Here is a 12,767-nt window from a genome sequence, read left to right as displayed (position 1 = left end):
ATTAAATACTCATATTGTGAATTTTTCCCCTGCATATTGAACCAAGCCAAAAAAAATGAGATGTGAACAGGCGAAAGAAAAGATAAACCTTCTAGCAGCTTTCATTTGGTAAGTTACCATACTTACCATTTCCTTAATGACCTCTGTTTTATTTGAGACAAGAGATGAGATGTGAGGTTATTTGCTGGATGATATGTGAAGCTCCAACATTCTATGAGCTTTTAGAGATTGTATCCTTGATTTTCAGATTAGAGAAAGGTTGACACTGAACTCTCAAACGCTAGTAACCAAATGTGTGTCATGAACGCTATGACGGGTAAGGTAATTAGCTTAAGCAGAAAAACTATTAAAAAAATAATTTACACACTGTGGACAATGTATGGTACAATGACAAACTATATGCTACTGACATAAGTAGTAAATGCTTGCATACTCCAGTAATAGCAAGCTGCTTCATTACAAGCTAGCAAAGATTCCCCAATGCCAACATGTGCTTAGATGAAGAGGGCAAGCGCACCATTTGGGGATGCGGATACCGGCAATTTCCTGCAGAATATTTCCACAGATAATCTGCAAGCTTGCAAAACATTGAAAAAAATAAATACACACATACACACGGATACTCCCCTTCCCCAGTTTTGTTTCTACAACTTCCGACCCCCAGCAATGTCTTGTCTTATGTGACTGCAGGCCATGTTGTATGAAAATGGCCAGGAGACAAGGAATGGAGACATGGAAGGGAGCCATGAAAGAGTCAGGAGAGGAGAGTATAGGGTTTTTTCATTGTAATCCGCAGTAAAATCCACAACATTGGGGTTTGCTTTGTAACTTGCCTTATCCATTGAGCTCAGTGGATTTGCAACATAAATTGATATGCTGTGAATTTAATATCCATAAAAAACACGTCAATTTACTGCATGGATATTTTTCAATTTGTCGAAATCTCATCCACTTTGCTGCCATTATAAGAGGTGGATGATCTGTTGTGAATCTGTACATTAGATCAGCAGCTAGAGGTGAATGTTGCCTTAAAACAAATTTGACAAAAATGGTCCAAAAAAAAAAAAAAAAAAGAAAAGAAATTAGCCTGACAGATCAGTCAGTCATACAGAAATACTGATAACTGTTGGCTTAAACCTAGGGATTCCCCAAATCTAGCTTAGGAAAAAAGCATTATCAGATAAAAGAAAAAACTGGACAATTACATTTCCGGTAAATGTCATCTGTACTTTATTGTGACAATATTTGTGCTCAGAATGAAGAGAATCACGAGTCATTTATAAACGTAGATACACAAGGGCTTAAAGTCCTACTTAGGTATACTGAATACAGGAAGCCTAGAAACCCCACTTGCAGGAAAGTGCATAGTATCCTTAAGCCCCCCAAACACATTAGCATAATGTCGGCCCAACCCACCGATATCATACAGTCATGTACAGGAGTGCAGAAGAACTGTCAGAGAGAATATCCGCTATAAGATATGTGGTAAGGACTCTCAAAACACAGGATCGCAGGCCGAATGAGCGCTCCTGTGTATGGGAAAGCCAGCAGACAGCCATCTAATGTGTATGTATGGTGGGCTTAACTCTGGGATCCAGTTTTTTCAAACAAGACAGACAGAACAGACAAACTGAAGAACGTTTTTTTCCCCCATTTGTGTGAGAAAAATGAAAAGACTGAAAGGTTTTATGAAATAAATGCTTCACAGGCTTAGAAAAAAACAAAAACAAAAACAGCTTAGTCAACTTTAAATTTCTAGATGATGCAAATCACGTGCCATCAATATTTTACGAGTTCTTCTGAGGAATTTTAATGGTCACCTGTGAAAAGATAAAGAGAAGTTGAATGTTGTATGAATGAGTTTAATGTATAGTTGGGATTCCAGCAGTTATAATGCAAACTTCATTTCAAAATGGTATAAAAAAAAAAGGTAGTACTACTGCCACAGCAGCCACACACGGTACTTGCAGGACTTACATTTTTCACTTCTGTGTAGGCCTCCAAGCCATACTCCCCAAGCTCTCTTCCTATGCCCGAAGCTTTATAACCGCCAAATGGTGCTTGAGCGCCAACAACACTATAGCAGTTGACCCTGAAAAACACAATAAAAGAACCCCCACAAAACAGTTTAATACACATGGACAGCAGAAAATCTAATCAGAGATGACACCGCATCCAAGGAAAGTCATGTGAGGTCAGTATAGTGGCTACTTTTTTACACAATCAGCAGAAATCAACAAAAAATGTTCACAACACGTGGATTGCCTACAGTTTGCCAGTTTTTCTGCAGCAAATCCATATGTATGGACTTACCCCAATTCTTAAACAAAAATATTTTTCATTTACTTCACACTGAATTCAAAAGCAGCCCTCAAATGGCAAAGTCACAAAGGTCTAACGTTGGTCTCTCAGGAGATTTTGGTCTTATTACCTCTGCAATTATTTTTTACCTCTACACTTAGTGTGCAGCAAAGTAAAAAGGTCATTCTAATACGTACACGTACCCGTGAAATAAGTATTGAACACGTCACCAATTTTCTAAATACCGGTAAATATATTTCTAAACGGTGCCATTGACATGAAATTCTCACCAGATGTCTGCAACAACCCATCCAATCCATACAGGCAGAAAAAAAATAAAACCCATACATTTCCATAAATTAAATGGTTTGTGCCACCATAAAGAATACATCTAGCTAAGCATAAAACATGGAAATCGTTTTGTAATTTACAGTTATTAAAAGTTATGCTACGTTCAAAAAAATAAGCTCTCATCTTCTGAAATATGCCCCCTGGCGTTATTCCACCATGGCTGATCAACTGGCCCAGCATGCTATCCTGGTATGCATGTCCCCATCCCTATCCTGGTATGCAGGGCCCCCATCCTGTCCTTGTATGCATGGTCCCATCCCTAATCCTAGTATGCAGGGCCCTCATCACTTCCTAGTATGCATGACCCCCCCATCTCGTCCTAGTATGCATGGCCGCCTATCTCTATTCTGGAATGATTGGCCCCCATCCCGGTCCTGGTATGCATGGACCCATCATTATAATTGAACCCCACCCACAGCCTGGTATGCATGGCCCCATCAGAAAACAAAACAAAAAAAAAAATTACACTTACCTACCCAGCGCTCCCTCGCAGCATCTTGCTCCGATGCCAGCAACTGCTTTGTGCTTGTAAGCAGGGCATGGCAGGGACATCATGCGCTGCTCACAAACAGAGCACAGCTGCCAGAATTCTCGCTGGCACAGTGCGCGCAGAGCAGTGAGTATTTACTGCTCTTCAGTAGCACGCATTGTCAGCCACCGGCTTCCTGCTGCTGTCGGCGGTCACATGTGACGTTACTTAAGAGAAATGAATATTCATTAATAGGACATAGCGTGCTACTGAAGAGCAATGAATACTCACTGCTCTCTGCGCGCAGTCCTTGCGAGTATTCTGGCAGCTGTGCTCTTCTTGTGAGCAGCGCAAGACGTCCCTGCCATGTGCTGCTTACAAGCATAATGCAGCTGCTGGCACCTAAGCAGGACGCTGAGAAGGAGCGCCGAGTAGGTAAGTGTAATTTTTTTTCTTTTTTAATGCTCTCTGATGGGACCATGTCTACCAGGCTAGGGGTGGGGGCCAATTATGAGGATGGAGCTATGCATACCAGGACTGGGATTGGGGGGGAATTCATACCAAGATACGATTATTAAAGAGAAACTACTGTGTCAAACTACTGTTTTCTCCTTTTACATCATAATGACAACCCAAAACATCCAAATGACCCTGATCAAAAAAGTTTACATACCCCATTTCTTAATACCATGTATTGCCCCCTCCAACATCAATGACAGCTTGAAGTCTTTTGCGTATGAGGTTCTTTATTTTCTCGGATGGTAAAGCTGCCCACTCTTCTTGGCAAAATGCCTCCAGTTCCGGTAAATTCCTGGGCTGTCTAGCATGAACTGTGCACTTGGGATCTCCCCAGAGTGGCTCACTGATGCTCAGGAGACAGACGGCCACTCCAGAACCTTCACTTTGTTCTGCTGTAGCCAATGACATATCGACTCGGCCTTGTGTTTTGGAGTGTTGTCATGTTAGAACGTCCAAGTATGTCCCATGCACAGCTTCCAGACTAATGAGTGCAAATTTGCCTCCAGTATTTGCTGATAATTTTCTGCATTCATCTTTCCTTCAACTTTGACCAAGTTTCCTGTGCCTTTGTAGCTCACACATCCTCCAAAACATCAGCAATTCATCTCCGTGCTTTACAGTAGGAATGGTGTTCCTTTCATCATAGGCCTTGTTGACCTCTCTCCATATGTAACGTTTATGGTTGTGGCCAAAAAGTTAAATTTTGATCACTCCAAATTACCTTGTTCTATAACAGGGTTCCCCAACTCCAGTCCTCAAGGCCCACCAACAGGTCATGTTTTCAGGATTTCCTTGGTATTGCTCAGGTGATAATTGCTTCACCTGTCCAATACAAAGGAATCCTGGGCCTTGAGGACTGGAGTTGGGGAACCCTATTCTAGAAGATTGTAGGCGAGATACTTGCCTATTGTAGGCGAGATACTTTGTGGCATTTGGGCAGTAATGGCTTTCTTCTGGTAATTCGAACATGAAGCCCATTTTTCTTCAAGTGCCTCCTTATTGTGTATCTTGAAACAGCCACACCGCTAGTTTTAAGAGTCCTGAATTTCAGCTGATGTTATTTGTGGGTTTTTCTTTGCATCCCAAACAATTTTCCTGGCAGTTGCGGACGACATTTTTGTTGGTCTACCTGACCGTGGTTTTGTTTTTACAGAGCCCCTGATTTTCCATTTGCTAATCACAGTTTGAACACTGCTAACTGGCATTATCAATTCCTTGGATATCTTTTTGTGTCCCTTTCCTGTTTTATACAGTTCAACTACAGAGGAGGCAATACACGGTATTAAGAAATGGAGTATGTGAACTTTTAATCAGGGTCATTAGGATTTAAAAAGAGAAAACACAGTAGTGTGACAATAAATGGCTTCACTCAACCACAAACCATGAGTGGAGAAAAAAATTTTGGTGTAATCATGCATATTCTCTGAAAAAAGGCCAAGAAAGCAAAAATACTGCCGGGTATGTAAACTTTTGAGCACAAGTGTATGTGTAATAATGAGAAATGGCTATGAAAAATTACTTAACAAGCTTATTGAAATGTAATACTTTGTAGAAAAGCCTTTTTTTTTGGTGAAGACAGCTTCAAGATACTTCCTTTATTAAGAAAGTAGTCATATACATTGATCAGGTGCAATTTTGGCTCATTCTTCCAAAGACTCTCCAAATCCTTAAGGTCCTGTGTGCTCCTATGTACTCGCTTTAGTTCCTTCCATACATTTTCTATTGGATTCAGGTCAGGTGATTGATCCCAAACACACAGCCAAGGAAACTCTCAATTGGTTGGGTCATTATAGCAACTTTTATTTTCTCTCTCTCTGAAACCATTGTCTTGCTTAAGAATGAAACGGTACATTTGTCCATTCATTCTTCCTTCAATTACATGAAGTTTGCCAGTGCCGTATGCTGAAAAAAAGCCCCCACACCATGATGTTCCCACCTCTAAACTTCACTGTTTGCATGGTGTTTTTGAGGAGATATGCAGTGCCTCCAAACACTGTAGGTATTATGGCAGATGGAGTTCAATTTCCGTCTCATCTGACCAGACTATGTTCTTCCAGTATTTCAAAGGATTGTTTAAATGTTGTTTAGCAAACTTTAATCCCTTAACGACCGCCAATATGCCTTTTAATGGTGGCAGTTAAGGGTACCGGGCGTAGCAGAGACCCCAGAGAACACGATTCGGGTCGGTTTTTGCTGACCCCAGTGTTGCGATCGTACTGATCTGCCCTGTTGAAGGCAGAGATAAGTTCTGCAGTGCGCAGGCGCTGGGACTCTCTGACCTTTTCCGCCACCTGTACACTGCAGTACTTGGCTCTGCCCTCAACAGGGTAGATTAGTACGCCTGTGCAGGAGCCACAACACAAAGCAACATCGTAAGAAGATGGGAGGCACCGGACCCGGACCTGCGACGCCCCTTGGACCGGACCGCCCCAGGGTATCATAAAACTTGATTTTCTTCTCGTTCAGGTTAGATCAGGGGCATATCTACAGCATTTAAAAATGCTGTAGATAAGACCTGAAAGGCAGTGGCCGCAGCTCATAACTGAAAAAGGAGGTGACAGTTTCCCGTTAAGTACCAAATTGGCACTGTCACTAAGGGGTTAAATACACATGAACATGCTTTTTGTTTAGCAATAGAGTCTTGTGTGGTGAGCATGAATACAGGCCATGGAGGTTGAGTGCATTGCTTAGCTTAGGTTTTCTTTGAAACAATGGTACCTGCTAATTACAGGTCTTTCTGTAGCTCTCCACAGGTGGTCCATGGCTCTTTGACATCTCTTTGGACAAGTCTTTACACTTAAGTCTGAAATCTTGTGGCGAGCACCTGGTCGTGGCTGGTTTATAGTGAAATTATGCTATTTCCACTATCTTATTTTTTTAAGACAAAGTGGTGCCCCAAATGCTAACATATTGCACCATCACACAAAAACGTTTCGATTGTATTTATATGCGCTGAGTTGAGGCCGTTAAACGATCGTAAATAGACAATATTGAAGTCATCTGTCTCTCGTTTCCTGGCCTCTTTACTATGGCTGAGGAAGAATGATGGGTAAAGAATCACTAGTAGGGCAATCTCTCCCCATACAGTATCATGTTATCAACAGCTTATCTGCAGTTTACACCGGCGATGTGCTGCTAAGAACAATGATTTTTGTTCCGGCATAAACAATCCAGTCACTCAAATAGATGGATTGAAAATCAGAAACTGTGATGGTGTGATAGGCTACGTGGGTAACATTTTGTGTATTTTGTGTAAAAAAAAAAAAAGTTTATTATAATATATATATATATATATATATATATATATATATATATATATATATATATATATATTTTTTTTTTTTTTATTTATTTATTATATTCACATATATACACACACACTGTTGAAACCAGAAGTATACCTTCCAAAAGGCTGATAATTGAATTAGCTCTCTTACTGTCTGCAGCCTGACTGTACATAGTGTGTGTTTATGTTTGTCTATTGATGTGTGCTGATATGCTAATTGTGCATTGTATTATGAAACTAGTTTGTTGACTTCTAAAGAGGGAACAGAATGTGAGGGTGTACTGAAGGACACTGGGCAATTCTAAAAATAGCTTACCTTTCTAGGGTATAAAAAAGACCCTGAGACAGAGAGACCACATCTCATCTCATCACACAGCACGTCAGAGAGAAAGGGAAGCATATGGACTTTTTATCCTCTGGCTGCTGGTTATTGGACTCATCTCCCTGGCAGTCATTTTATCCTGTTACTGAACTTCATTCGTGTTCTGGACTATTGTATCCTCAGTGTGGTGGATTGCTTATGGAGCTTCTAATCTTGCCTATAATAAAGGTCTTGGGATTGTTCACACTTCCCTCGCTCTGTTGATTGTGTGTGATACCAGAAGGACCCGTGGCAGAAACCGTAAGCTAAAGGGCATTAATTGAGGAAGGGTGGGTGGATTGGTTCCTCAGTATATGGAGAAATAAGAAAAACCATTTTATAGGTTTGTGTTTTGCAAATTAAACTTACCAAACTGTTCCTGCCCGCAGTGCTTGAGAAACATAATTAGCTTTATCCATATCTTTTGTGAACACAGCTGCAGCCAAACCATACATTGAGTTGTTTGCCCGTTCAATAACATCCTCAATGGACTTAAATTTTAAAATTTGCATTACTGGTCCAAAAATCTGAGGGAAAAAAATTACATAGACAAATTTTACCGGCATGTGGAGAATATATATGTACATTTCTTTTTGTGCTGAAAACGCCACCCTTGGCTAATGCACGAGTCATTGTCCCAGAAGACGGCGGGGAAGGAGCCGGCGGCTGCGGCTAAAGCCTGTGCCCGCTGCTAAAGAGAAATTAACATTCACTGCACTGGCAATGAATATTCATTTATTTTATTGCGCACACAGTTACAGCCACAGCCGCCAGCTTCGAGCAGCTGCCGGGCTATCACGGGTGCCTGCTTATTAAAGTAATGAATATTCACATCTCTCCCATAGGCGTGAGGAGCGACATGTGATCCCTCGGCCGCAGGAACTGCTGGCACCGGAACAAGATACTGCGAGGGCACGCAGGAAAGGCAAGTATGCATTTCTCATAAGGAGCCATGCAGACAAGGATGGGCATGAGGAGCCACACAGACATGGATGGGGATGAGGGGACAGTGCATACCTGGCTTATACTCAAGCCAATAAGTTTTCCCAGTTTTTTTTTTTTTTAACACGGGGGGAAAAAGAAAAAAAAAAAAAAAGTTTATTATAATATATATTTTTTTTTTTATTTATTTATTATATTCACATATATACACACACACTGTTGAAACCAGAAGTATACATGCACTATATAAAATGAAACAAACGCATGTTTTTCTCAATATCTGACATGAAATCAGAATAAAACGTTCCTGTTTTAGGTCAATTACCATTAATTATTAATATTTGGCAAATGGCAGAATAATGGGAGAGAGAATGTTTTAAGGCATTTTTATTACTTACTACTGACACAATCTTACCAGCTTCCACCATCATCTTCACAAGGTCTTTTGCTTTTGTCCTTGGGTTGATATGCAGATGTCGAACCAAAGCACTTTCATCTCTGGGACACAGAACCAGTCTCTTTCCTGAGCAGTATGACGGCTGGACATTCCCATGTTGTTTGTACTTGTGTATAATTGTTTGTACAGATGAATTAGGCACCTTCAGGTATCTTGAAATTGTACCCAAGGATCAGACAGAGTTGTGCAAGTCCACAATTCTCTTCCTGATATCTTGGCTGATTTCTTTAGACTTTCCCATAATGCTACACAAAGAATCAGTTTGTTTCAGGTGTGCATTAAAATACATCTAAAAGGTATGCCTCTAAGTAACTCAGATGTTGCCAAAAAATCAGAAGCTTCCAAACAAATGGCATCATCATATGGGCAGCCCAGAATTGTTTAAATACAAAAAGGGTGGGGGAACAAGAGGCGCAATAGTGCCCTATCACTAGTGACACTACGATGTGAGTGGTGTAATGCAGTTCCACTCACCTATTCCAGTTGTGTGACCCACAACTGGCTTGAAGACATAACACAGTATCAGCTGCTGCAGGACCTCCACCGACCACTCCAAAGTGGAAAAACTGCCAGAAAATATGGGAAGCAAGATGTGCCACAGTCCGCGCTGCTGAATCCACAAAATCACCTGGGATGCAAGATGTAGTAACAAAGTACTTCTTTATTCCTTCCTACGTGTTTCGGCGCCCTTCCTGGCACCTTCCTCAGGGATATCCCTGAGGAAGGTGCCAGGAAGGGCGCCGAAACGCGTAGGAAGGAATAAAGAAGTACTTTGTTACTACATCTTGCATCCCAGGTGATTTTGTGGATTCAGCAGCGCGGACTGTGGCACATCTTGCTTCCCATATTCTCTGGCAGAATTGTTTAAAGGCATAGTAATCTTAGTGTATATAAACTTTTGACTTTGTTTTAAGGCATTTTTATTACTTACTGCATTCTCTCCTCTCACGACGATTATTCTGGCATTTGGCAAATAATTATGGTAATAAAAAGACAGGAACAGATGATAAATTTTAAGAGTAGGTTAATTTTAACATTGAGAGATAGAATATCAAATAATAAAATCTAGAAAATCACATTGTATAAATTATATAAATTTATTTGCATTTTGAAGTGAGAAATAAGTATTTGATCCCTCTGGCAAACAAGACTTAATACTTGGCAGCAAAACCCTTGTTGGCAAGCACAGCAGTCAAAATTTTTTTTGTAGTTGATGAGGTTTGCGCACATGTCAGGAGGAATTTTGGTCCACTCCTCCTTGCAGATCATCTCCAAATCATTAAGATTTTGAGGCTGTCGCTTGGCAACTTGCAGCTTCAGCTCCCTCCTTAAGTTTTCTATGAGATTAAGGTCTAGAGACTGGCTAGGCCACTCCATGACCTTAATGTGCTTTTTGAGCCACTCCTTTGTTGCCTTGGCTGTATGTTTTGTGTTATTGTCTTGCTGGAAGTCCCAGTCACAACCCATTTTTAATGTCTTGACAGAGGGAAGGAGGTTGTCACTCAGGATATTATGGTACATGGCACCATCCATTCTCCCACTGATGCGATGAAGTAGTCCTGTGCCCTTAGCAGTGAAACATGCCCAAAATATAATGTTTCCACCTTGATGCTTAACAGTAGGGACTGTGTTCTTTGGGCCATAGGCAGCATTTCTCTTCCTCCAAACACGGCCAGTTCAGTTAATGCCAAAGACCTCAATTTTTGTCTCATCTGACCACAGCACCTTCTCCCAATCATTCACAGAATCAGCCAATGTTCATTGGCAAACTTCAGACAGGCCTGCACATGTGCCTTCTTGAGCAGGGCGACCTTGCGGGCACTGCAGGATTTTAAACCTTTATGGCGTAATGTGTTAGCAATGGTTTTCTTGGTGACTGTGGTCCCAGCTGCCTTGAGACCATTAACAAGTTCCCCCAGTGTAATTTTAGGCTCATCTCTCATCTTCCTCATGATCAAGGCTACCCTATGAGGTGAGATTGTGAATGATGCCCCAGATTGATGTCCTAACAGTCATTTTGTATTTCTTCCATTTTCTTACTATTGCACCAACAGTTGTCACCTTCTCAACCAGCGTGTTACTTATGGTTTTGTAGCCCATTCCAGCTTTGTGCAGGTCTATGATCTTGTCCCTGACATCCTTATAAAGCTCTTTGGCCTTGCCCATGTTGTAGAGGTTAGACTGATTAATTTAGTCTGTGGACAGGAGTCTTTTAAAAAGGTGACTATGTAAGACAGCTGTCTTTAATGCAGGTAACGACTTGATTAGGAGCATGTAACTGGTCTATAGGAGCCAGAACTCTTAATGGTTGGTAGGGGGATCAAATACTTATTTCTCACTGCAAAATGCAAATAAATTTATATAATTTATACAATGTAATGTTCTGGATTTTGTTTTTGATATTCTCTCAGTGTTAAAAATGAACCTACCCTTAAAATTATAGACTTGTCAGGGGGCAAACATACAAAATCAGCAAGAGATCAAATACTTATTTCCGTGTGTGTGGGGGTGTCTCTGTATACATACACAGTACAGACCAAAAGTTTGGACACACATTCTCAAAGAGTTTTTATTTTCATGACTATGAAAATTGTAGATTCACTCTGAAGGCATCAAAACTATGAATTATCACATGTGGAGTTATATAATTAACAAAAAAGTGTGAAACAACTGAAAATACTGTATGTCTTATATTCTAAGTTCTTCAAAGTAGCCACCTTTTGCTTTGATTACTGCTTTGCACACTCTTGGCATTCTCTTGATGAGCTTCAAGAGGTAGTCACCGGAAATGGTTTTCACTTCACAGGTGTGCCCTGTCAGGTTTAATAAGTGGGATTTCTTGCCTTATAAATGGGGTTGGGACCATCAGTTGTGTTGTGCAGAAGTCTGGTGGATACACAGCTGATAGTCCTACTGAATAGACTTTTAGCTGCTTTTTTCTTGCCATAATACAAATTCTAAGTAAAGAAAAACAATTGGTCATCATTACTTTAAGAGATGGTCAGTCAGTCCGAAAAAAAATGGGAAAACTTTGAAAGTGTCCCCAAGTGCAGTGGCAAAAACCATCAAGCGCTACAAAGAAACTCGCTCACATGAGGACCGCCCCAGGACAGGAAGACCAAGAGTCACCTTAGCTGCGGAGGATAAGTTCATCCGAGTCACCAGCCTCAGAAATCGCAGGTTAACAGCAGCTCAGATTAGAGACCAGGTTAATAACACACAGAGTTCTAGCAGCAGACACATCTCTACAACAACTGTTAAGAGGAGACTTTGTGCAGCAGGCCTTCATGGTAAAATAGCTGCTAGGAAACCACTGCTAAGGACAGGCAACAAGCAGAAGAACACAAGGGGCTAAAGAACACAAGGAATGGACATAAGACCAGTGGAAATCTATGCTTTGGTCTGATGAGTCCAAATTTGAGATCTTTGGTTCCAACCACCGTGTCTTTGTGCGACGCAGAAAAGGTGAACGGATGGACTCTACACGCCTGGTTCCCACCGTGAAGCATGGAGGAGGAGGTGTGATGGTGCTTTGCTGGTGACACTGTGGGGATATATTCGAAATTGAAGGCATACTGAACCAGCATGGCTACCACAGCATCTTGTGGCGGCATGCTATTCCATCCGGTTTGCGTTTAGTTGGACCATCATTTATTTTTCAACAGGACAATGACCCCAAACACACCTCCAAGCTGTGTAAGGGCTATTTGACCAAGAAGGAGAGTGATAGGGTGCTACGCCAGATGACCTGGCCTCCACAGTCACCAGACCTGAACCCAATCGAGATGGTTTGAGGTGAGCTGGACCGCAGAGTGAAGGCAAAAGGGCTAACAAATGCTAAGCATCTCTGGGAACTCCTTCAAGACCATTTCCGGAGACTACCTCTTGAAGCTCATCAAGAGAATGCCAAGAGTGTGCAAAGCAAAGCAAAAGGTGGCTACCTTGAAGAACCTAGAATATAAGACATATTTTAAGTTGTTTCACACTTTTTGTTAATTATGTAATGTGTTAGGCTAGTTTCACATTAGCGTTTACAGCCGCGTCGGGCTGCGCACGGCCGCCACTAAGCCCCGCCCCCTGC

At 41.3% G+C, this 12,767-nt stretch overlaps 1 protein-coding gene across 1 annotated transcript in view; it reads right to left on the bottom strand.

The window, feature by feature from the left end:
* Positions 1-1,206: 1,206 nt before the first annotated feature.
* Positions 1,207-12,767, bottom strand: part of LOC141079180 (aldehyde dehydrogenase, mitochondrial-like) — an 83,768-nt gene continuing 72,207 nt past the window's right edge. Inside the window, exons 11-13 of the mRNA XM_073565290.1 lie at positions 7,657-7,814; positions 1,978-2,092; positions 1,207-1,820 (exon numbers count right to left, since the gene is read on the bottom strand). Coding sequence (XP_073421391.1) covers positions 1,788-1,820; positions 1,978-2,092; positions 7,657-7,814 — 306 coding nt within the window. The 3' untranslated portion in view covers positions 1,207-1,787. The remainder of the gene's footprint in view (positions 1,821-1,977; positions 2,093-7,656; positions 7,815-12,767) is intronic.

The sequence above is a fragment of the Dendrobates tinctorius genome, unplaced genomic scaffold (genome assembly GCF_039654945.1).
Source record: "Dendrobates tinctorius isolate UK_male_01 unplaced genomic scaffold, ASM3965494v1 ptg000003l, whole genome shotgun sequence".
Lineage (NCBI taxonomy): Eukaryota > Metazoa > Chordata > Amphibia > Anura > Dendrobatidae > Dendrobates > Dendrobates tinctorius.
This window is presented reverse-complemented; position numbering and strand designations above follow the sequence as displayed.